The sequence below is a fragment of the Neoarius graeffei genome, chromosome 23 (genome assembly GCF_027579695.1).
Source record: "Neoarius graeffei isolate fNeoGra1 chromosome 23, fNeoGra1.pri, whole genome shotgun sequence".
NCBI lineage: Eukaryota > Metazoa > Chordata > Actinopteri > Siluriformes > Ariidae > Neoarius > Neoarius graeffei.
The window spans coordinates 49,348,780-49,372,077 of NC_083591.1; the positions used below are offsets into that span (position 1 = coordinate 49,348,780).

The following is a 23,298-nucleotide window of genomic DNA, read 5'->3' on the forward strand; positions in this document are numbered from 1 at the left end:
CACACACACACACACACACACACGAGCAATAAATATAATAAAATCAATCCTAACAAAAGGAAAATGAGTCAAATCTCAATATTTACATGTAAATATTGCCTTCAAAATAGTAACAGTACCTCCGCTGATCCTCATGTTTTATTCATCGCGTACGTTACACGGATCTAAAACAGACCATCAGCGACGCAGAAACTCACACGGCTATACATAGTTTTCACTGACGTCACGGCATTCCGGGGAACGCCCTCCAGCTGCCATCTTGCAGGGCAAACAAAACGGACCATCGCTATTACCGGCTACGTTATCTCGGACGAATTTATGAAGTTATATAGTCAGTTTTCTAAAATAAAGATCAATGTCGGCAAAATCAAGCAAACGGAAGTATATAGATACATTAGACGACATCTCACGACAACGGTATGCAGCCAAACTGGCCTTGATTGGGGGAAATTGACCCCTACGAAGTGGACAAAGATGCATTTTCAAGTGACTATGCAGGGCTGCCATCCATATCGTACCCTGATATTGTGAACTGCTCTGTGAATAGTAAAAGTGCCTACACACTTGACGACCTTAAAGCATACAAGTCGCTGGAGTCATACAATTATTTTGTCTGTGGCTGGGTCCGTGAAGTCCACCATATAAAAACAAGTGACAGTCGTGTCCTAATTACAGCCGAGGTACGTAAACATTGGAAATAGAAATAGAAACGTGACAAACGAGCGATATTAAGTGTACATTACAATGTAAACGTACACTCAGCGGTTCCAGTTAGGCATTCTCCAGAGATTGTTTACACGATGTTTTGGTTTCCAAAAACAAACTTAAACACAATTGATTGTTTATTTAAACAACTTGCCACTTATAAAATGATCGGCGCAGACTTTGTGTCTGGAAGGCTGAAAATCCTTGCGGTTGATTCTCGCAAGCCAGAGATTTCTCCTTTGTATGCCGAGTTTGTTTGCTCGCCTTCGTGCTCCCGTACAGTGGGAATTCCATAAAAGCTCCGCTTGACGTCATCATCTGACCTATTACGACAGCCGTGAATACAACAGGTGTGCACCATTGCTAGCTTTAAATAGCCTGCTTGGGTTCTTTTGAAGACTTTGTACTCGCGCGTTACAATGCGTGCTCAGTGACCCGTCCGGTAAGCTTGCCCCGCAAGATGGCTGCCACTAGGGAATCCCCGACTCTGTGACGTCATGTGCAAACTATGTATACCACGAGAACCAGACTCATTCATAATTAGCCGAGTTGCTCTTCATGAGAACAATTTGATCTTCCAAACAAACCAATTAGTATAAAAAAAAAAATCCACTGAAAACTCAGGGAAGAGTAGCGATTTTCCTGAAAGTTTGTTAATCAGCCTAATTAGCCACTCATTAACAAGAAATCACAAAACCAGGGAGTAACTTTTGTGCAGACTGATTAGATCTTCCAAACAAAACAATCACAATCAAAATCCACTGAAAACTCAGAGAGGAGTAGCAATGTTTGTGAATTGTACAGTGGTGCTTGAAAGTTTGTGAATCCTTTAGAATTTTTCTATATTTCTGCATAAATATGACCTAAAACATCATCAGATTTTCACACAAGTCCTAAAAGTAGATAAAGAGAACCCGGTTAAATAAATGAGGCAAAAATATTATACTTGGTCATTTATTTATTGAGAAAAATGATCCAATATTACATATCTGTGAGTGGCAAAAGTATGTGAACCTCTAGGATTAGCAGTGAATTTGAAGGTGAAATTAGAGTCAGGTGTTTTCTATCAATGGGATGACAATCAGGTGTGAGTGGGCACCCTGTTTTATTTAAAGAACAGGGATCTATCAAAGTCTGATCTTCACAACACATGTTTGTGGAAGTGTATTACAGCACGAACAAAGGAGATTTTTGAGGATTCTCTCACATTGGCTAATGTTAATGTTCATGAGTCCACCATCAGGAGAACACTGAACAACAATGGTGTGCATGGCAGGGTTGCAAGGAGAAAGCCACTGCTCTCCAAAAAGAACATTGCTGCTCGTCTGCAGTTTGCTAAAGATCATGTGGACAAGCCAGAAGGCTATTGGAAAAATGTTTTGTGGACGGATGAGACCAAAATAGAACTTTTTGGTTTAAATGAGAAGCGTTATGTTTGGAGAAAGGAAAACACTGCATTCCAGCATAAGAACCTTATCCCATCTGTGAAACATGGTGGTGGTAGTATCATGGTTTGGGCCTGTTTTGCTGCATTTGGGCCAGGAAGGCTTGCCATCATCGATGGAACAATGAATTCTGAATTATACCAGCGAATTCTAAAGGAAAATATCAGGACATCTGTCCATGAACTGAATCTCAAGAGAAGGCGGGTCATGCAGCAAGGCAATGACCCTAAGCACACAAGTTGTTCTGCCAAAGAATGCTTAAAGAAGAATAATGTTTTGGAACGGCCAAGTCAAAGTCCTGACCTTAATCCAATGGAAATGATGTGGAAGGACCTGAAGCGAGCAGTTCATGTGAGGAAACCCACCAACATCCCAGAGTTGAAGCTGTTCTGTACGGAGGAATGGGCTAAAGTTCTAAAGGGTTCACAAACTTTCAAGCACCACTGTAGATGGACAGTCGGACGCCACATGATGGCAATCGCTCATCGCCGTACGGCTGGTGAGTTAAAAAGGAATCAAAGTACACAAAGGACACTTGGAAATATTGCAGAACCTTTCACTTTCAATTAAAAAAAGAATTCTCTCCATAATGTTGCATTTACAATTACAATTGACAATTATGTATTTCAGCTCTGATGATGTCATGAAGCAGATGTCACGTGGCACTGGTGTGTTGTAGTCGCCGGGAAGAGCATCTACTGCTTTCCTGTATGTATAACTACGTGTAGGACACAGTGATGTCAAGAGATCAGCCTTGGCCTGAGAGAGAGAGAGGGAGAGAGAGAGAGAGAGATGGAGGAGGATACGGTAAAGATTGTTGTGTTTGATCCACATGAAGCGCACTCCTCCATGAGCCAGGATGGGAGACAGAGTGCCCTCCTCCTCCTTATCCATCAGCAGCGTCATGAAGTGCTCGATCTCAGACATGTCCACATCACCGCGGTAGTTACGGCAAATTAGGACCTAGAAAAAAAACACACACACACAAAATAAACTAAGCGTTAGAAAAACAAGGCAATGTACAACTCCGTCAAGAATAAACTCAAGCAACTCTTAAGTTCTGTCTTTTGTTTAAATGGCCCGTCATTTCATTTACAAATCCTGCAGAAGAAACAGAGGAAATCTTTCAGCAGTGATATTAACCTTGACTGGCGTGGCAGTACAGAGCATTCGAACGGCATGTTATAATGATTTCGTATAAATACACAGGTGATTATAGAAACTTGCATGAGCTGATTGGTCGAGAAATTCAGCCTATTTCTCAATAATCACCTTGAGCGACTCAGCAAAATGGCAGCCAATCGCTTAGTCACTGTACGTGAGGAAGAATTACAAACGATGAAAGAAAATGTTACTCTTTTTTTTTTTTAAAGATATTTTTTTGGGCTTTTTGCACCTTTATTGGATAAGACAGTGTAGAGACAGGAAATGAGCGGGAGAGAGAGAGAGAGACAGGGAGGGATCGGGGAATTACCTCAGGCCGGAATCAAACCCGGGTCCCCGGATTTATGGTATGGCGCCTTATCCACCTGAGCCACGACACCCCCAGAAAATGTTACTCTTAACCCCTTCAGTGCCCTTGGACGAGTCACGTACGTCATGAAATCTTTTACCGCTGTGCCTTATGACGTACGCTACTCGTCATAAACACCTCCTTTTATGTACCTTACATGGCACATTACTTTTACTTCACAGTGGCACATATTAATTACAGTCAATGCCTAAAACATTCTTCCGTCACAAGGCACAGCGGTAAAAGATTTCATGACGTACATGACTCGTCCAAGGGCATTGACGGGGCTAAAAATAGGGTATTAGGCAGAAAAAGAAATTTACCAGTCAAAAATAATATTTTATATAATCCTGATAAGCGCCGCAGGTGCGAAGACGAGCGCCGCAGGCGCGAAGTCCCTCTAGGGGGGTCTGGGGGCATGCCCCCCCAGAAAATTTTTGAAATTTAGACTTCATTTCCTGCATTCTAGGACATTTTCAGGGTGAAATGGCGTGTAATTTTTGATCAGAAATATTGCATATTTTTACTTTGTATTTTTTTCAGTTTCACTCCTGAATGTATCAGATGTATGTATGGTGTTTGATTTGGTAACAAAAGTGAAAAGAAAATAAACAACAATGAATTGTATATAATCTTTTGATCTAGTTACAGTATTTAATAAAAAAAAATAACCCAACAGTATTCTATTTTACCATACCCCAATGAAACCCCCTTGTTAATCAATGTATCACACATACCTTTTCTGTCTTTTTGTGGAAAAACGAATCAGTTTTTGTCACATTCAATTTGGGGCGTTTGTTGGGATTCATCTTGATCCAGAAGAGTGAGTCAGCAAAAAAAATGCGGTTCTCCCGCCAAGAAAGAGGAAACTACAACGCAGGGTGTTTGGCAATTTTCGACCAATCAGAATTCGCGATTTATTCAGTCCGCATGTTACAAGATTCAGTGCGGGCCAAAATGGCGGAAACGATGAAATATTCTGATTTTTCATTTCAAGTTTTCAGTATTTTTCGTATTAAACTGTGTTTCTTACGATTTGTAAATGATGGCGGAACCACACACGGACTGGCCATCGGGAGTAGCGGGAGTTTTCCCAGTGGGCCGGTGGTTCAGTGTGGGCCAGCGGAGAAAAAAAAAAAAAAAACAGTTGCGCGCTGGCCTTTAATATGATAAGCAATGTTAACAGTTTCTTTAACAAACTGTTAACATTGCTTATCATATTAAAGGCCAGCGCGCAACTGTAATAAGCAATGTTAACAGTTTGTTAAAGAAACTGTTAACATTGCTTATCATATTAAAGGCCAGCGCGCAACTGTTTTTTTTTTTCTCCGCCGGCCCACGCTGAACCACCAGCCCACCGGGAAAACTCCCGCTACTCCCGATGGCCAGTCCGTGTGTGGGCGGAACATAACTGGATTTATCGGATGACATGTGGGAGTATTCATGTGCGAAAATTTTCGGCATTATCGTCCGTTTCAGTATCCGTCTGTGTGTATACTTGCCCGTTGAAATCGGCAATTGCCCGTCAAATTTACGGGTGGACGGGTCTCTGCCTAATACCTTAGCCTAAAAATACTAAAAGATGCTACGAAGTTTGGTCTAAAACTATTCAAAAGTAAGTTGGAATTGTGACTTATTTTACTGATTTCAAAACAAAAGTATTTCATGTGACTCGGTGTACATAAGCGACAAGTCTGCGCCACTGCTTTATTACATTTGCAAGCCGGTTTTGAAGATTGAAATATTAAAAAATACTATGATCTTATTTTTTTTTAAATCACCTGTGCATTTCTACTAAATCAATTATCCACCTCAGGCTCAGTGAATAATAACCTCGCCTTCATCTCGGACAGTATTCACCGATATTCACTTCACCTTCGGCGAATAATTGTTAAATAATAGTGATATTGTGATCAACTGGTACAACACCCTTTTGTAAGATATAGTCGTAACCATGGTAACGCCTTTACCTCTATACAGGGCTTTGAACCGGTTCAAGGAACGAAAACGAAAACCGGGAACTTTTTCTATTTCACATGGAACAGAAACGAAACCAGAAACTTTATTATTTTTAATGCTCCGGAACAGAAACGCTTATTAAAAATAATGGTAACCGGTTAATACCGGTTTTTATTTCGTTCCTCAAAGTTTCCGTAGCCTACAAATAAAGTCATTCTTCTCCTGCGCAAGTTTCTATGACCCGCTGGGGTTCACTTCCTGTGTGACGTTCGCTGACTGAATGGAGAGAGCGGGAGGGTAGACTACCATCACGTCTCCACATCTTAAATAAGAGGTAAATATTGCAGTCTATCGTTATTCGAAAACGTCAGTTTCAAACACGATATCAATATATTTGTCCACGTTAATGAGAGGCTCGCGAACATTAAATGACGTTAACCTCTGTTAGCCTATCAATGTATAGGGCCTGACTAGCCTTTGGTAACACACTAAACGAATTCTCTTTCATTTTTGGCACTTTTTCTGTTTGTGTAGATGGGAAGACATACTGAGAATCCAAATCGCCAACATTTGAAATAATAATTGTTTTGAATTATTTCTTGTTTTATTTAATGAAGGTTGTAATAGAATTAGCCTACATTTGGCTTAAGCTGGATGAGACAGAGACATAATTTTATAGCCATTTGTTAAACAGCTGACAGGGAACGTAATTAACCGTTCCGGGAACTAAATTTTTTTTATTCTAACCGGTTCGGAAACGTCTACTTAATGGTGGAACCCAAAAGCGGAAACGTTAAAATTCTGTTTCTGTTCGGAACGAACCAATAGGAAAAAAATTCTGGTTCAAAGCCCTGCCTCTATAACATGGATTAACTCCGGTGTCATGGTAGAGGGTGATGTAAAGTAGGGCTCGACCGATAATCGGCCTGGCCGATATATCGGGACAATATTCTGCATTTTTAGGGTTATCGGTATCGGCCATAATTTCCACCGATAACATGCCTTTTTGCAGCCATTTCGTTCCTAACGCGACTGTCACTGCACGTCCTTTCCTGAACTCGCCTCTGAGTTCAAGAACACGGTCCCGCCCACCACAACATCTGATTTGTTTGGCACAAGAGATATAGCCAATTGACATGCATAGCTAAACGATGTAAACTGTTTCAAGACGGCCGTATGGGCACTCGGGCAGAAGGGGCACAAGGGATACAGCCAATCAACACGCGTAGCTAAACGCTGTGAACTGTTTCAAGGCGGCCGTATGGGCACTCGGGCAGAAGCAGATCCCACTTCAAGGTAAGGACACGCTGCTTTTGCCGCAACAAGTCACAAACACACAAAGTTGCAAAAGCACAACATCATTATATGTTTACATTCTTCATCTCCTACTCGTTAAAATTGTCCATTTGCATCTGTGTAGCCAGGCAAACTTAGCTTACGGAAGGAAGCACTTGAATCAGCCTACAACCAACTAGTCTCGCTGAAACTACATGTAATGCTTCCTTCACTACATTATAATCCTCCTAAATTGGGAATATTCGGCTTGGGCATTAAAAGCATTAGAATGTAGACGGTTACTTGTTAAGTTGTTACATAATAGGGAGTGATAGCCGACTTTATGTTTGATTTTACTTTTTAAAAAATGCTGCAGGCAGCTCCCTACACTTGATTTGTTATTTAAAAACTACTTGAAGTCTTACTTAGTTCTTAGTGTAAAAGAATCCAGAGTGTATTTTCATTTATTTTCCACTGAAAATGGTGAGCTGTAATATAGCAGGGAGTGATTTATTTTTTTATTGGTGAATATTTATTTTATTATTATTTTATTTCTCATTTTATTCTAACTAATGTTTGACTTTATTGTACAAATGCTGCTGGCATCTCCCTGCACAAAATTTCATGTTCAATTTTACAATTAAACATACATTTCATGGATATGAAGGTCTGTGTCAGTGTGTGCTATGTTTAATTTCATGTGAATTATAATGTTTACATTTATCGGTTATCGGCATCCCAATTCCATAATTATCGGTATCGGCCCTGAAAAAAACACATCGGTCGATCCCTAATGTAAAGCACAGAAAATGCAGCTGATTGGATATTAATGTAGATTTACATCTGCGTTCGTGAAATACCTGAATATATACTGGCTATCTGAAGATCAGTTGATGAAGGGATATTTAAGTAACTGCTCAGAGAGGAAAATGATGGGGTTTTGGAATTTTTGTTTTTACATGTTTTGTGAATTGATTTTAAAATTTCTGTCCCGAATGCCTTTTTTCTTACAGTGCCTCCGAAACAAGCCAATCAGAGTCAATGCTTAGTCGAAGAAGAAGGTCATAGACACCCCCTTTTTTTTTTTTTTTTTTTAAGTTTGTTATAGATTTTTATTTTATGACTTCTATCGAGTCAGTACAAAAATATTTCAGATTTACAGCACAAAATTAAATATTACAGAAAAAAAATGTTTGTATATCAATAAAGAAAGCAGCAGATTCCATAAAAGAGCACTTTTCAGATGGAAAAAAAAAAAAAAAAAAACAATGAAGGCTACTGGATTTTGGTAGCCTAGTAAACTAGACCCACCCGCCTAGCGGCCAAAAATATTTTTTGCCTGCGAGTGGGTCTAGCCTCGCACCATATAAACAAAAATACCCCGGGCATCAAATCGTGCCCGCCAATCACAGCGCAAGGTTTTTGTTTGGATTCTTTGGGCGGGCTTTTGCAGGAGTGACGACAAAGCTGCGTGACGCTGGAGAAAGCGCAACAGGAAAGATGGCTACGGCTAGTGAACAGCGCGCGTTTGACTCCGCTTTGGAATCAGTTTTAGAAGAATTAGACTTGGAGTTTTCGTTGAAACATGAGCAGGAAGAGGCTCTCCGCTCATTCCTTTTCAAGAAGGACGTTTTCGCTGTTTTGCCGACCGACTATGGCAAAAGTCTGATCTACCAGCTGGCTCCGCTCGTAGCCAAAAGGATGGGGCTAGTTTGTGCAGTACGAAGAATTAATAAACAGCTTTGAAACATTACTTTTTGATTGTTTCTTATTTTCCCGTTATTTTAAATTTAAGGGAAATTATTTCACCAAACACCACTAAATAAAAACTCTCAAAAACAGTTTAAGCAAACACTTGAAAAAAATAAGTGCATGTTAAGTATGTGGTACAGACTCCAAACTTGTGGTCATTATCTCCAAACTTCTTAATATCTAGAACCTGTTTATTAATTAATACGCATTTTGAAAAATTATTTATTTCAAGGCCTCCCCCACTGCTTTCTGTCGCTCTGACTACGTCACAGTCACTGTTGCGCTGATTGGTCAGAGCGTTGGCCTATACGCACAGAGACAGTTTGAAAGACAGCGGGTTGTTCCTCCCACCCCCTTCAGAAATGTCTACGGATCGAGGCCAGACTAAATATTCACATTTAGTCTGGCTTGCCAGGCTAGGATTTTGGTACAAAATTTAAGAAGCAAGTGTGATAAAGTGTCCAGAAGAACTGTGGCTGGTTCTGCAAGCTGCTCAGTAAAACCTACAGCTCATTTCCTTATCAAACTGCACTCACTGGACCCGAGACTTCTTGTTTAAATGAAATAAAATATTTCTACATAGAAAAAAAAAATTATAACGGACAGTAAACAAAATCAATGTGGTGTGACGACCCTTTGCTTAAAAAAAAAGATTGTTGTCTCAGGTATAATATGTTCAGTTTTATAAGGAAATGAGCTTGTGAGCATCTTCATTATGTTTTTTTTTTTGGTCTGAAAAGTGTCTCTTACTTAACCTGCTGCTTTCTTTACTGACTTTGGAAATCTAAAATCTTTTTGTACTGACTAATGTAGAAGTCAGACGACAGAAATCGATAAGAGCTGTTTCGTAATCATGGCTGTCTTTTTGAATAATACCAACTAACTCCTACAACTGGGTCCAGTATATACAGTACACTGGAGTTTCTTATACCAGTCAGCTTTCCAAGAGGGCAGCAGGGCACCAATGATCATCACGGGCAATTTTTCATGCAAATACAAACCGTGTCCGAAATCGCTCCCTACTCACTATACAGGGCACCATGTAATGGGGACGCCATTTTGTAGTGCTGTCCGAAGCCTTAATGAGAATTATTACACCCTATATAGTGCCCTCAAAGTATCCCACAATGCATCACGAAAAGTAGTGTACAACCGATGGTCACTAACCAAAGCAATATATCTCATCATGCATTGTGGTCATGCTGAAAGAAATCAAATTAAAAGTCTCAAATTTGATTTAATAAAAGGCAGCGACAAAGAAGAAAGTATTCAGCCTTGATTTTTAAAAAAAATTTGAAAGATGCAGGTACTTTGAATTGATTAATGTGGGAAATACGCTCAGTATAATATGGATTTATCACAAAAATACATGCATGTATTTATTATTTTGAAAACCCACCAGCCGACTGATCTGGCACGTTTTAATTGTGCGACAGGAATGACGTAAATACCAGCGCGACGTAGTGGTGTCCAAAAGTGTTTTTTTCATTTTACCAATGAGCTCACTACATAGTCTTCTATATAGTAATTCCCTATATAGGGAGTAGTGAACGAGTGAGCGATTTCAGACACAGGGAAAGAATCCATCATGAAAAATTAGCCATACTGGGCAAATATGCAAGGTAGATTATTTTTGTAAAATAAAGTAAGCAAATCTGAAACTTCTTACTTAACCAGTTTAATACGCTCTTTCATAATGTCACGTCCATGTGCATTCGCGCTTGGCTGGCGTGCCTCAAACTGTCGCTCTCGTCCACGCGTATTTGCCCTCTGAGCGAGCAGTGCACGCCGCAAGGACTAATTACTATACACCTGTTCCTGATCAGAGCGCAATCACAGCATGCACATAAGGACTCCAAACACTAATAACAAAGCTAACGCATTTAGCCTTCATCACATCTGTATTTTGCACAAATCACTGATAACATGGTACACTGGGATTCATCTCATTATCTCTAGCCGCTTTATCCTGTTCTACAGGGTTGCAGGCAAGCTGGAGCCTATCCCAGCTGACTACGGGTGAAAGGTGGGGTACACCCTGGACAAGTCGCCAGGTCATCACAAGGCTGACACATAGACACAGACAACCATTCACACCTACGGTCAATTTAGAGTCACCAGTTAACCTAACCTGCATGTCTTTGGACTATGGGGGAAACCGGAGCACCCGGAGGAAACCCACGGGGAGAACATGCAAACTCCGCACAGAAAGGCCCTTGTCGGTCACAGGGCTCGGACCCGGCCCTTCTTGCTATGAGGCCCATGAACAAGAGATCATGGGCCAAATACAGGTCAATAACATTAGGCCTGTTGATGTACAGCAACCTAAGTGTAAAGATCTAAAATTTAGATTTGTTGCTGTATCATAATATTAACGGCAGACCCAACAGTTCGGCCGATTTAAAGTTAAAAGGCTGCAATCTAATTGCCTTCAGCCTCTAATGTTAGTTAATACTACTACTACTACTACTACTAATAATAATAATAATAATAATACAGGGTTTCCCATACATAGACCATTGTATGGCGCAGCGCCACACAATGGATTCCTATTGCCACACAATCGATTCCTATCGCCACACAATCTGACTCGCGATTTTTAAAAAAATTACGTTGCGTATTGTTCCGTTTATTCATAGTGCTCTTTCTTCTCGTTCACGCGCACACACCCACACACAGAGACAGAGAGACGGAGAGGCGTGTACACAGGCCTGCCGTTGCGCATATACCCGGACTGCCTGTTAGGCTAATTAAAAATAATGCAGCCTTCCCAATTCGCCTTCCGACCCCTTATTTTAAAAGGTAGCCTACGTCGTGCTCATGATGAGCTTTATCATAGCCTTCTTGGCTTACATGAAACGGACATCCCCGAGTCAGGCTATAAACTAATTTTGATGCATACAGCAGCAGCTTGACGCGAGGAACCGGCCTTATTGCATTATCCCGTTTATCCCGCTTCAGCATTCATGCAAGTTAGGCTTGACATTCACAATAAATAAGGATTTCCCACTAGCCTAAATAAAATGTTGTTATACTTGCGGGGATGCCTAGTTGATGCTATCTGAAGCATAAAATCTGAATATTTTAAGAAACATCTTTATTAGCAAAGTAGATAAACCATCACTGCATCACTGACACGCACACACACTGGCAGCTGATTCGCCCACTCCTCCTCTCCACGCATACTGCTCGAGGGCTATCAAGAGGAAAGCCCAATGCTGCGTGACATTTAGCACAGAGAAGACGGTCACCGATATCTGGAGTCTACCAAAGGTTAGTATGATGTACTGTGCTCAAACACACCTGCCCAGTATGTAACTCAGAAAAGGCAGCCTTATGCTAGCGGGATTTCTCAGCTATGAATAGGGTAAGCACATAGAAATTCAGTATTCCTTTGTATATTTTTTTGATGTAATGGAAATTTTTAGTGCTTTGATGAAGAAAATGTACTTTATCCATAGATTAAAACAGACCTCAGGAATAGGCTCCACGGGGAACACCTGGCAGCCTGCTTACGAATCTCCATAAATGGTCCCGAACCCAATGACTTCCCTTACAATGGGGCACTTGAGGTTTTTTTTCAGGAAGCCACGCAGAATTAAATGTTCTGATAGGGCATGCAGGCTTTGCACCAATTAGGGTAATACTTTTTCATTATTGTTAGTTGCCTTGGTGTTACCTTAAGTGGTTTCTTAAATCTAATTATGATATTTTATTATTTTGTTGTTACACTATACTATTTATTTCATTTTAGCATTGGTTGAGGTAAGTGCGGAGTTCAATATTTAAAATAAAAACCTCCAGCTTGTTTTTTGCAATTTATTCCTTGAATGTCAACTAAAGAATGATTGAAAGCTTGCCACCAAAAAGGCAAAAAACTAAGGTAAAAACTAAACTTTAACTTCAATTTTCATAAATTTAAAAGACAGGTTTTCCACCAACATCAAGCCCAGCAAACTAATGTAAAGTTGGGTCGAGGAATGAAACCAGGCAGGGTTCTGGTAAAAACTGTTTTACTGTAGCGGTCTTCTCTTAAAGAACTTAAAAGAATTTAGATTGAACTGAATAATCTCAAATGCTTCTCGTAGCTTTAAAATAGTCCCAGCAGGTGACTCTGAAGAAAAATACTGTGTTTGAACACTGCCCGCTGTAAGCACTTTGCATACACCCCAATGACCGACTCCACCGACCGCCACGACACCACCGCGCACGATTCCCTCATCGGCACAGTGGAGCACCACAAATTGCTACCTGGTCTGTGGGAAACACTGCAATAGCATTAATCAATAATCAACATTAGTCCAGGATATTAATGTTCGATTAGATCTAGCCTAAAACACTCATGTTAACATTAATGACTAGATTTTCTATAGATCTACGGTATATCTAGAGTCTGGATCTATCAGTCCTAACTTTTGATCGAATTTGTTTTGTCCTCAACTTTTAGATCTACTTACGTTCTGGCAAACAGAGATGCAAGGTTCTATGAACAAGCCCCTTACTGCTGTTAGCAATCCTTTTTCAGGGCTCCAGACCAACTTTTTGACCTAGGAGCCAGGGCTCGAAATTAACTTTTTTTCTTTGTGTCCCCCAGTGGTCCCGAATTCTGTGTTGTATTGTCCCGAATGGAAGCAATAGTGTCCCCATTTTTTTCCTCTCTGAAATAACCAGTGGTTAATATTATCATATGAAGTCTCATCTCATCTCATTATCTCTAGCCGATTTATCCTGCCCTACAGGGTCGCAGGCAAGCCGGAGCCCATCCCAGCTGACCACGGGCGAAAGGCGGGGTACACCCTGGACAAGTCGCCAGGTCATCACAGGGCTGAGACATAGACACAGACAACCATTCACACTCACACCTACGGTCAATTTAGAGTCACCAGTTAACCTAACCTGCATGTCTTTGGACTGTGGGGGAAACCGGAGCACCCGGAGGAAACCCACGCGGACACAGGGAGAACATGCAAACTCCACACAGAAAGGCCCTCGCCGGCCCTGGGGCTCGAACCCAGGACCTTCTTGCTGTGAGGCGACAGCGCTAACCACTACACCACCGTGCCGCCCATCATATGAAGTTACTATTATATTTGTAACTATGCGATTTTGAACCCTTTATATCATTTTTACAATAAGTCACAAGACACAAGCGACACATGTCCTATACATCATCTACTTCAAAATTACAGTTATTGCATTTTCAGTTTATTAAACTTTGGCGATCTCACTGTATGAATAGATACCCGTTTATTTAAAGGGGCCAACTAGCTCATTCAGAAAATGTTTCAACTCCCTACATCTGCAGTACACTTTAGCTGAAAATAAGACCCCTTTTATGTTCATTTCATCTACTTATACCTTGAATATCTGTTGGCACTTATAAGGCCAACTTATAATTTTCACCATTACCGTTATCCATTTTTATGAACTTTCCGTTATCCATTTCCGTTATCCATTTTTATGAACTTTCCGTTATCCATTTCCGTTATCCATTTTTATGAACTTTCCGTTATCCATTACCGTTATCCATTTTTATGAACTTTCCGTTATCCATTTCCGTTATCCATTTTTATGAACTTTCCGTTATCCATTTTTATGAACTTTCCGTTATCCATTTCCGTTATCCATTTTTATGAACTTTCCGTTATCCATTTCCGTTATCCATTTTTATGAACTTTCCGTTATCCATTTTATGAACTTTCCGTTATCCATTTCCGTTATCCATTTTTATGAACTTTCCGTTATCCATTTTTATGAACTTTCCGTTATCCATTTTTATGAACTTTCCGTTATCCATTTCCGTTATCCATTTTTATGAACTTTCCGTTATCCATTTCCATTATCCATTTTTATGAACTTTCCGTTATCCATTTCCGTTATCCATTTTTATGAACTTTCCGTTATCCATTTCCGTTATCCATTTTTATGAACTTTCCGTTATCCATTTCCGTTATCCATTTTTATGAACTTTCCGTTATCCATTTTATGAACTTTCGCTGCCGGGTGCAAATGTTAGCAACATCAGCATAGTGGCAGGTCCGAGCCTAGTTGTGCTGCTGACTGACTAAACTTTCTGAACTAGAAAGACACCAAGAAAACTCACTTATTCTGTTGAACGGTATCTTCCGTCAGTATCATCCACATCATTCCTGTTGTATTTTATAACGTGTCTAACAGTGTTCATTCAGTTCATTCAGTTGCTAGCGTTGCCTGCAGACCAGGCGATGACACTTTGGATCCTGAAGGTCCCGGAGACGTTATGTCTGGGCTTTCAGTTTCTTCCCCGCGGTCGGTCCGCTTCAACCACTTCAGCATTTTTGTTCTGGCAAGAGTCGGCGCAGCGTGTGCGGTAGCAATTCCATTCCAAGTCCATATAATGCGGACTCCGGCCGAAGATTCTAGAACAGAATGCGCTGCTCTGTAGCCTACTGATGCAGGTGCATCGAAAGTGTAGCTACTATGTATTTTTCGCTGTTAACGTTTTAAAATTAAAATTGACAAATTAGGTGAATGTCTACGTATGTGTTACGGCTTTGTAAATAATATTAATGTAGAACTTTTTTTCTAGATCTATTTTTTTCCATTGTCCCGGGATTGTCCCAGATATGATAATTTTGTGTCCCGATGACATTTTTTATGGTCCCCGGGACATCGGGACACCGTTAGTTTCGAGCGCTGCTAGGAGCACTGTGCTCCCAACCCCTAAAAATTGGGCGCACCAGCAAAAATCTAGGCGCACCACTATAAAAGGTTGGGAGCACAAGCAAACGTCTTTGCCATACCAAGTATTACTCCTATTAATCAATGTTAACGACCTTCCATTAAGTATTTGTATAGATTATAAAAGAAAAAGCCCACACTGATAGGTGCAAAAGAATTGGCAATGTGTGGTATTTTAGGTGGTTATTGGGGAAGAAGGACAAATCACACCATTTGTTACAACCAACTGCTTTATTCCAGACTTGAACCTGCAGTCATGTCCAGGCACAACACTGATGATGTCAAGTCAAATACACAGCCAGGCATACCGACCTGACAGAACATCCTATAGAGCGGTACACAGGCATACCGACCTGACAGAACATCCTATAGAGCGGTACACAGGCATACCGACCTGACAGAACATCCTATAGAGCGGTACACAGGCATACCGACCTGACAGAACATCCTATAGAGCGGTACACAGGCATACCGACCTGACAGAACATCCTATAGAGCGGTACACAGGCATACCGACCTGACAGAACATCCTATAGAGCGGTACACAGGCATACCGACCTGACAGAACATCCTATAGAGCGGTACACAGGCATACCGACCTGACAGAACATCCTATAGAGCGGTACACAGGCATACCGACCTGACAGAACATCCTATAGAGCGGTACACAGGCATACCGACCTGACAGAACATCCTGTAGAGCGGTACACAGGCATACCGACCTGACAGAACATCCTGTAGAGCGGTACACAGGCATACCGACCTGACAGAACATCCTATAGAGCGGTACACAGGCATACCGACCTGACAGAACATCCTATAGAACACAAGTCAACTGTTGAAAAAAATAGATAAACAAAAAATGATAATAGCAGGCAGAGTCATGTGGAACTTTCTTCATTTAATATACTAGGCAGTGCATACAGCACGAGGTAGACTTTGTTCACTCACAGCCGCCTGGATGGTGGAACTACCCTGCTGGGGACCGCGGTACCTGTCCTTGCACTTCCCATGCGCCTGGCTCTTGAAATGCTTGTTGAGCGACTTGCGTTTGTACAAAGTGTGGCCCGTCACGAAAGTTGAATTACCCGTGACACCGGGCCCGCACTCCTTGCAATAGAGGCAGTGCATGACGATTTTGCCATCCCTCTTCGTTATTCGGAGCCAATCCCGGAAGTCCCCATGGGTCAGCCAGTCTTTCTGGAAGGAGTACGTCTTGGTTTTCTTTTTTGGCGGCGCCGCTGATGTGCTTGCTTCCACGTGCTCTGCTGGGGCGGCTGGGGGCGCATCATCCGTGACCGAGCTTTCCACATCGTTATCGGATTCCACATCGCTCTCGGGCGCAGGCTCCGGTTGATCAGGGTTTTCTGGGCTGTTCGGCGGCTCTGGGCGCTCTCACTGTCTGGAAACAGAAGCCTTCGAAAAATACTCTGCAATGGAGCGCTTCATCTTGTCTGAACAGAGACCACAGGGCCGCAGAAACGTCTGACCAATCATACACACGCTTACTAACTGTTTGTTGTTTATCCTTATCAATCTGCTCCTTGATTCGCTGATTACAGTCAGCTGATCGTTTAGCAAGTTGATTCGCCAATCATGATCAGCTGACTCGCAGGATGCATTACATCATGGAAAATTTCTTGAAACAGCCGGTGTTCTGATAAACTGTCCTACACGAGAGTTTTTTTCTTTGTTGCTTGTTTTGTTTTAAACGGGGTAAAGCCTTTACAAAAAACAAACAACAAAGAAAAAAACTCTCATATATACTAACCCTGATTAACCTGTATACCCTGTATGCCCCCACATTTTGTATGCTGCTGAATCTGTCCTTTTTTCAGTAGCTTTGTATAAACAATAACCGCTAAATGTAATGCAATGTTATGTAAGGCGATCGCCGAGGCATTCTCATTGTGAAAAGTAAGTCACATGTACATGGACTGGCATTTAATGTTGTATTTGTTCCTTTCTATTTGTTTTTTGTCTGTTCATATTCTTTTTGGGGGAGTAAAGTCAGTTTAAAAATGCCGTTAAACGCATAGGCCTATAGAGATCTTGCAGTCACGTGACCAGAAAGTACACAACCCCCATCTTGTTGGTCAAAAACACCACTGAATACTGCTGCACTCGTGTACAGAATGGATCAATTTCAACCGACGGACTACACGGCTCATTTTTCTAATGAACAGATAACTAGATATATGTCTAAAATAAACGATCTACAGATTTGTGACCCTTATGGCTTTCCGGACGGAGTTTTCACGACCGGATTTTGAACTGCCAGCACCCCAACGTGTATGATTACCTCATCAACTTTCCCTCGCTGTTCAGTGGTGAAGCACTGCGTGCTTATAAATCTCTGGACAGTTTTCTTTAAAGAAATTCAGGATTTGTCAGCGACTCAGATGTGGCATCTTGTAAACAAGAAAATGATCCTCACTGGATGGGTAAGTCACTTAAGTACTGAGTATAGCACTGACCAGCCGATTATAGAATAGAATAAGGTAATTCCAAATCGTCTGTGTTGTTTACATGGATCTGGCGTTGGAGAGGTAGAGGCTTAGCAGTGGAGGTTTGAGTGGCTGTTTTCTGAGCTTAGTCAACAGGCCGGCTCTGCCTGTAGCCTCGCTTTTGCTTCGGCTCCCGGCGCCGCCTCCTTCGCTTTGCTTCCGATAACAATCCACGGAGACCCAGCTGGTCTCGCAATCTGGTCTCGTCCGGAAATTTTTTTTTTTTTTCTCGTCCGGAATGTTGTGCATGCGATGGAAATCGCTACAAACCGTCATTTTCTGCTGGAAACCAATGTCCAGTAAGTCCATACGGTTGTAGTGGATATTGAAGTCCGGTACAGACGAACAACACACAAAAATACACACAAAAAACATTAAAAACCGTGCACAGGTAGGGAGAGCTTGTAGCCGCAGCCGTTGTAGTAGAATTGTATATAGTAGGGTTTTCCAGAAGAAAAGGTAGAAGTAAAAGCAGAAGTAGAACCAGAAGGCAGAATATGGCGTTTGACCGACATGATGGCGTCTGTCACAATCTGGATCGGCTGTGACGTCACATGCAAGATCTCTATAGGCCAAGTTTAATGACCTTGAGGTTATCAGAGGTCATATGTCGTTTTACAAATGAAAAATGAATTCAGCACCCAAACATTTAACAAACAAGGCCATTTGCTAACTTCATTAATCATTTTAGTACATTTCATTCCTTAGAAAGCTGAGAAACTGGGTTCAGCTGAGACGTTTACAGGCCCAAAGTTCATTGACCTCTAGAGGTCAACAGAGGTCAGATAGAGCTCGGCATATTGCAGATTTGAATTCGGCACACCCAGATTGACAAAATAAGACTGTTTGCCGACTTTGTCTCAAAAATGCCTTTAACTCCTTAAATAAGCACTTTTTTGAATTTTGGTTCCAGTCTATTTGTTCTGCAGTCATTATCTAGGCGCAGGCCTTAAAGGATATGGGACATGAAACATAAATGCACGCTATATTAGTTTCTTTCCATTAAAAATATGAAATAATTGCATCAACAAATACAAAATTATCTATTAAATTCAGCAAAATCGTTATATTCGTGATGATTATATGGCATTTCTGCTCGAGCTCCGATATGCATATTTTACAACCGGAAGAGCCGCTGTCACGTGATCATACGTCACAAAAACTTTCGGGCACAGCACAAGCGGGTAGATGAATATGGAGAAGTGTGAATTGTGATGATGACGAATGCGACAAAATAGTTTTTGTGTCTTGGATGACAAGAAAATTGTTTCGTTTTTAGAGTGTTTAACGTACATTGAACATCATGGTGTATTGCGACCTCCCAGTCAGTCAGACGCGCTGTCACTCCTGTTAGCAATGTAGCTAGGCTCAGTATGGCCAATGGTATTTTTTGGGGCTGTAGTTAGATGCGACCAAACTCTTCCGCGTTTTTCCTGTTTACATAGGTTTATATGACCAGTGATATGAAACAAAGTTCAGTTACACAAATTGAAACGTAGCGATTTTCTATGCTATGGAAAGTCCGCACTATAATGACAGGTGTACTAACACCTTCTGCGCGCTTCGACAGCGCATTGATACCTTCACTCGGAGTTGTACCATTATTTTTTAGACAGGGCGGACGGACCAGGGCATTCGCCCGCCTGGCCGTGCCCGACGAGGAGCGCTCTCGGCCGGCTTGGGAGGCAGACGGCAGCCCCTCCTGGAAGTGTGGTTTTACCATGGGCCTCATGCGGTAAGGATTAGTATTATAATTTTGGGTGTATCAATTACTGATTATCATAATTCTGACTCGTTTCACCATTTTGAATGTTTTCATCTCGGACTCTGGAAGCATTGTATCTCAATCAATCTCGAAAAATATCAGCAAAAAAAAAAAAAACTAGCTTGCAACGGACTTTAGCTAGATCTATGATGAACTTTCAATGTATGATACAAAAATAATACTTCTTTCAACAGATCATTAGCCTTTGAGCAGAATTGTTTTTAACTTACCAGGAAGTGCTATCCAGCCGACCGCTTTCAGTTTCATGGGGATTGAATGAACTCTCACTCTCAGAATCATCTGACCCGTCAGAGTAAAGACAAGATCCATGTTCATGTGAATTTCCAGCTATCGGTTCGAATTGATAGGGTCTAACTTCACATCTCTGTGAAACATCGGGAATATCACTGTCGATGGTGTCCATTTCGGTAACCTGTTTACATTAGATACCCAAGCGCTGGCTCCTTGAAAAGTTTTTGTGACGTCACGGGTCACGTGACCGCTTAGCTAATTAACGAATCATTGTTTTACACTGATGTATAAAAAAGTTGAATAATGTGATGATTTTCACATTTTTGACGCCCTGCAGTGATTTAGATGGCATTTCTTATGTCCTTTATACATAATTATACCCAGAAAAAAATCCATGTCCCATGTCCTTTAATCTTTGCTCATATTTTTTTTATTGGCGCACCGTGCGACCGTGATTTCAAATATAGTCGCACCCTCAAAATTCTAGTTGCGAGTGCGACTAAACCAGTCGCACTCATGAGCCCTGTTTTTGCTTTCATTATATTACATTAATGGCATTTAGCAGATGCTCTTATCCAGCATGACATACAACATACGTTAGGGGTTCGGTGCCTTGCTCAAGGGCACTTCAGCCATTCTTGCTGGTCCACAGAATCGAACCGGAGACCTTTTGGTCTCAAAGCTGCTTCTCTAACTATTAGGCCATGGCTTCCCCTTTCACACACTTGCAGACATTGCTGCTTTTCAAATGTACCTTGCTTCACTGACTTATTGTTGCAATAAGAAAATGGTTGACAGAGCGTGACTATGACCTGGCACTAACAGTGTGCTGTGATTGGTCAACATGACCAATCACAGGTTTATGACCTTCATTGCAAGTCAGCAAAACTCATTAGGGCACACATTCTTTCTGTGGTGGAACCTATGTGCCGGGCGCTTGGAACGTTCTGGAAAATTATGAGTAGGGTGCATAAAAATTTGGGCGTGGCACTGGTATTTGAAGGCAGACCGCATGCTCTGGAGGACAGGGCACGGCACCCTGGTAAAATAAACTAGCTGGAACACCGTATACCTTATCTTACAGGGACACGCCTACAGCCCTACCTACAGCAGTAATGTCTCTTATAAGTTCTTATAAATGTCTGTAAGAGTCAGGTTCAATTTGGACCTTGTGGTCTCATCTCATTATCTCTAGCCGCTTTATCCTTCTACAGGGTCGCAGGCAAGCTGGAGCCTATCCCAGCTGACTACGGGCGAAAGGCGGGGTACACCCTGGACAAGTCGCCAGGTCATCACAGGGCTGACACAGACACAGACAACCATTCACACTCACATTCACACCTACGGTCAATTTAGAGTCACCAGTTAACCTAACCTGCATGTCTTTGGACTGTGGGGGAAACCGGAGCACCCAGAGGAAACCCATGCGGACACGGGGAGAACATGCAAACTCCGCACAGAAAGGCCCTCGCCGGCCCCGGGGCTCGAACCCAGGACCTTCTTGCTGTGAGGCGACAGCGCTAACCACTACACCACCGTGCCGCCCGACCTTGTGGTCATTTCATTTAATTCTACTTTAAATATTATACTTAGATTTTACTGGTAAAAGTCAAAATTGCATTTTTTTAAGCACTAACTAGGTTTTACCTTGGGATGCATACAGTACTTTCATTCACAATAGAAAGATATTGAAGTGTTTTGTAAACTCAGCGCTTCCAAAAGGATCCTCTGCCCGTCAAAAAGTGTCCTCTCCGGAAAACCACAGGGATCGTCACCACGTCAGCTGTTATTACAGTCACCACCATGTATAAACATCGCTGCACAGGACCTGAAAATTTGTACTTAAAAATCACATACCAGGACTCGACATTAACGGTAGTCCGACTGTCCAGGACAACCAAATGTTTGGTCGAGACAAGTCAAATCCGGATCTGCCTGTGTGACGGGACGAGTTGAATATTTGTTGGAAATCACCATTTTTATAGAAATTACAAGAGTTACATCAATAAAGTTCCAACAAAACTAGTTCAATCCCCTCAGTGACCTAGCCGTGTTACTGTTTATGAAATTCCAGGAAAGCAGAGTACAGCAGGTGTGTCAAAATAACCACGTCGTAAGATCTAAATATAGATTAGACTCTAAATTCATCGGAATCTGAGAAACGGCGACCAAATATCTCAATAAAATAAATATCTGTGATGAATCTTCCTTTCGATCGGACATTCACTGCATTTTTCTTCTGTATGGTTCACATTAACTGTCACAAATGTTATAAAATATTTACCGTGAATTTTACGACAGTGTCGAACTCAAACTCACATACGGTTTGTTTGTTTTTCATTCACAACGTGATTCTGTCCCCCTTATGTCCAACTTGTTTTCTTTAAATTAATTTATACTTCACATTTTACTGGATTAATCAAGATTTAACTTTATTTCTTCAAGAAGCTTTGAATTTGCATGAGTCTAAAACTGCAGAGCAACTAAAGGCTTAGAACAACAGGTACCATCATGGGGCACTGGAGTGTTTTTGTTTGTTACAGTTAAAAAGTGAGTTTTATTGAAAAATATAAAATCAGGCCATCCTTAAAAAAAATTCGTTTCCTGTCCACCGGGTGGGCAAAAAAAATTTCAGTCGGGAGGGAGGGATTTATTCATTTTATTATATATGGATGGATAAGAAATCGCAATGCTGTGTTTGCTTTTTCTTTCAGTACTTTTTTTATTACAAAAGCACACATTTAATAAAATATGACAGTTAAATCAACTGAAACTTGTACAAAAACTTTAAGTTAGCATTTTAAATGCTGACTGCAACATTTGCAAAACTTTTACAAAGGTACTTAAAATGTCCGACACACGGACTTTTTGTAGTTCTAAATCGAGCGTTAGGCCTAGTTCGGATGAAATTACACTATTAAAATGATCACTGAATGATGTGTTTTTCTGAATCTTTACTATTTTGTTGTTCGCTAGAATACCATTTTGCGATTTCACACTTAAGCAAATGTTTGAAAACTCCGCATCTCCTTCCTTCATGGTGGCTGCCATTTTTTTGTGCCGCACGGCGCATGCGCAGAGCTGATTCGACAGGGCTTTCCACAAGCGCCGGCCACACAATTAAGTCCAGCCGGCTACTTTAATGACTATTTTTGTAGCCCACAGGCTCTAAATATTAATTTTCGATTTTAATAAAATTAAATGTTTATCTAACGGACTGACAATAATGTCAAACTGAACCGTTGATCAAGGGAGAGTAACTCATCCGCGCCCCGACATGCGGTGTGCGCGCGCACTCGGCGCATGCTCAGTTGCGTGAATGTGTCATGCACCGAAAATAAGAGATTTACAAGCCAGGAACGCCTCATGATGCAATACGCAAGAAAAGAAAGAAGATTTACTGCC

The 23,298-nt window shown here is 41.3% G+C and overlaps 1 protein-coding gene across 1 annotated transcript in view; it reads right to left on the minus strand.

The window, feature by feature from the left end:
- ap1m1 (adaptor related protein complex 1 subunit mu 1) overlaps positions 1 to 23,298 on the minus strand; it is a 70,563-nt gene that overhangs the window by 38,787 nt on the left and 8,478 nt on the right. Inside the window, exon 2 of the mRNA XM_060906319.1 lies at positions 2,957 to 3,113. Within this exon, the coding sequence (XP_060762302.1) occupies positions 2,957 to 3,113 (157 nt within the window). The remainder of the gene's footprint in view (positions 1 to 2,956; positions 3,114 to 23,298) is intronic.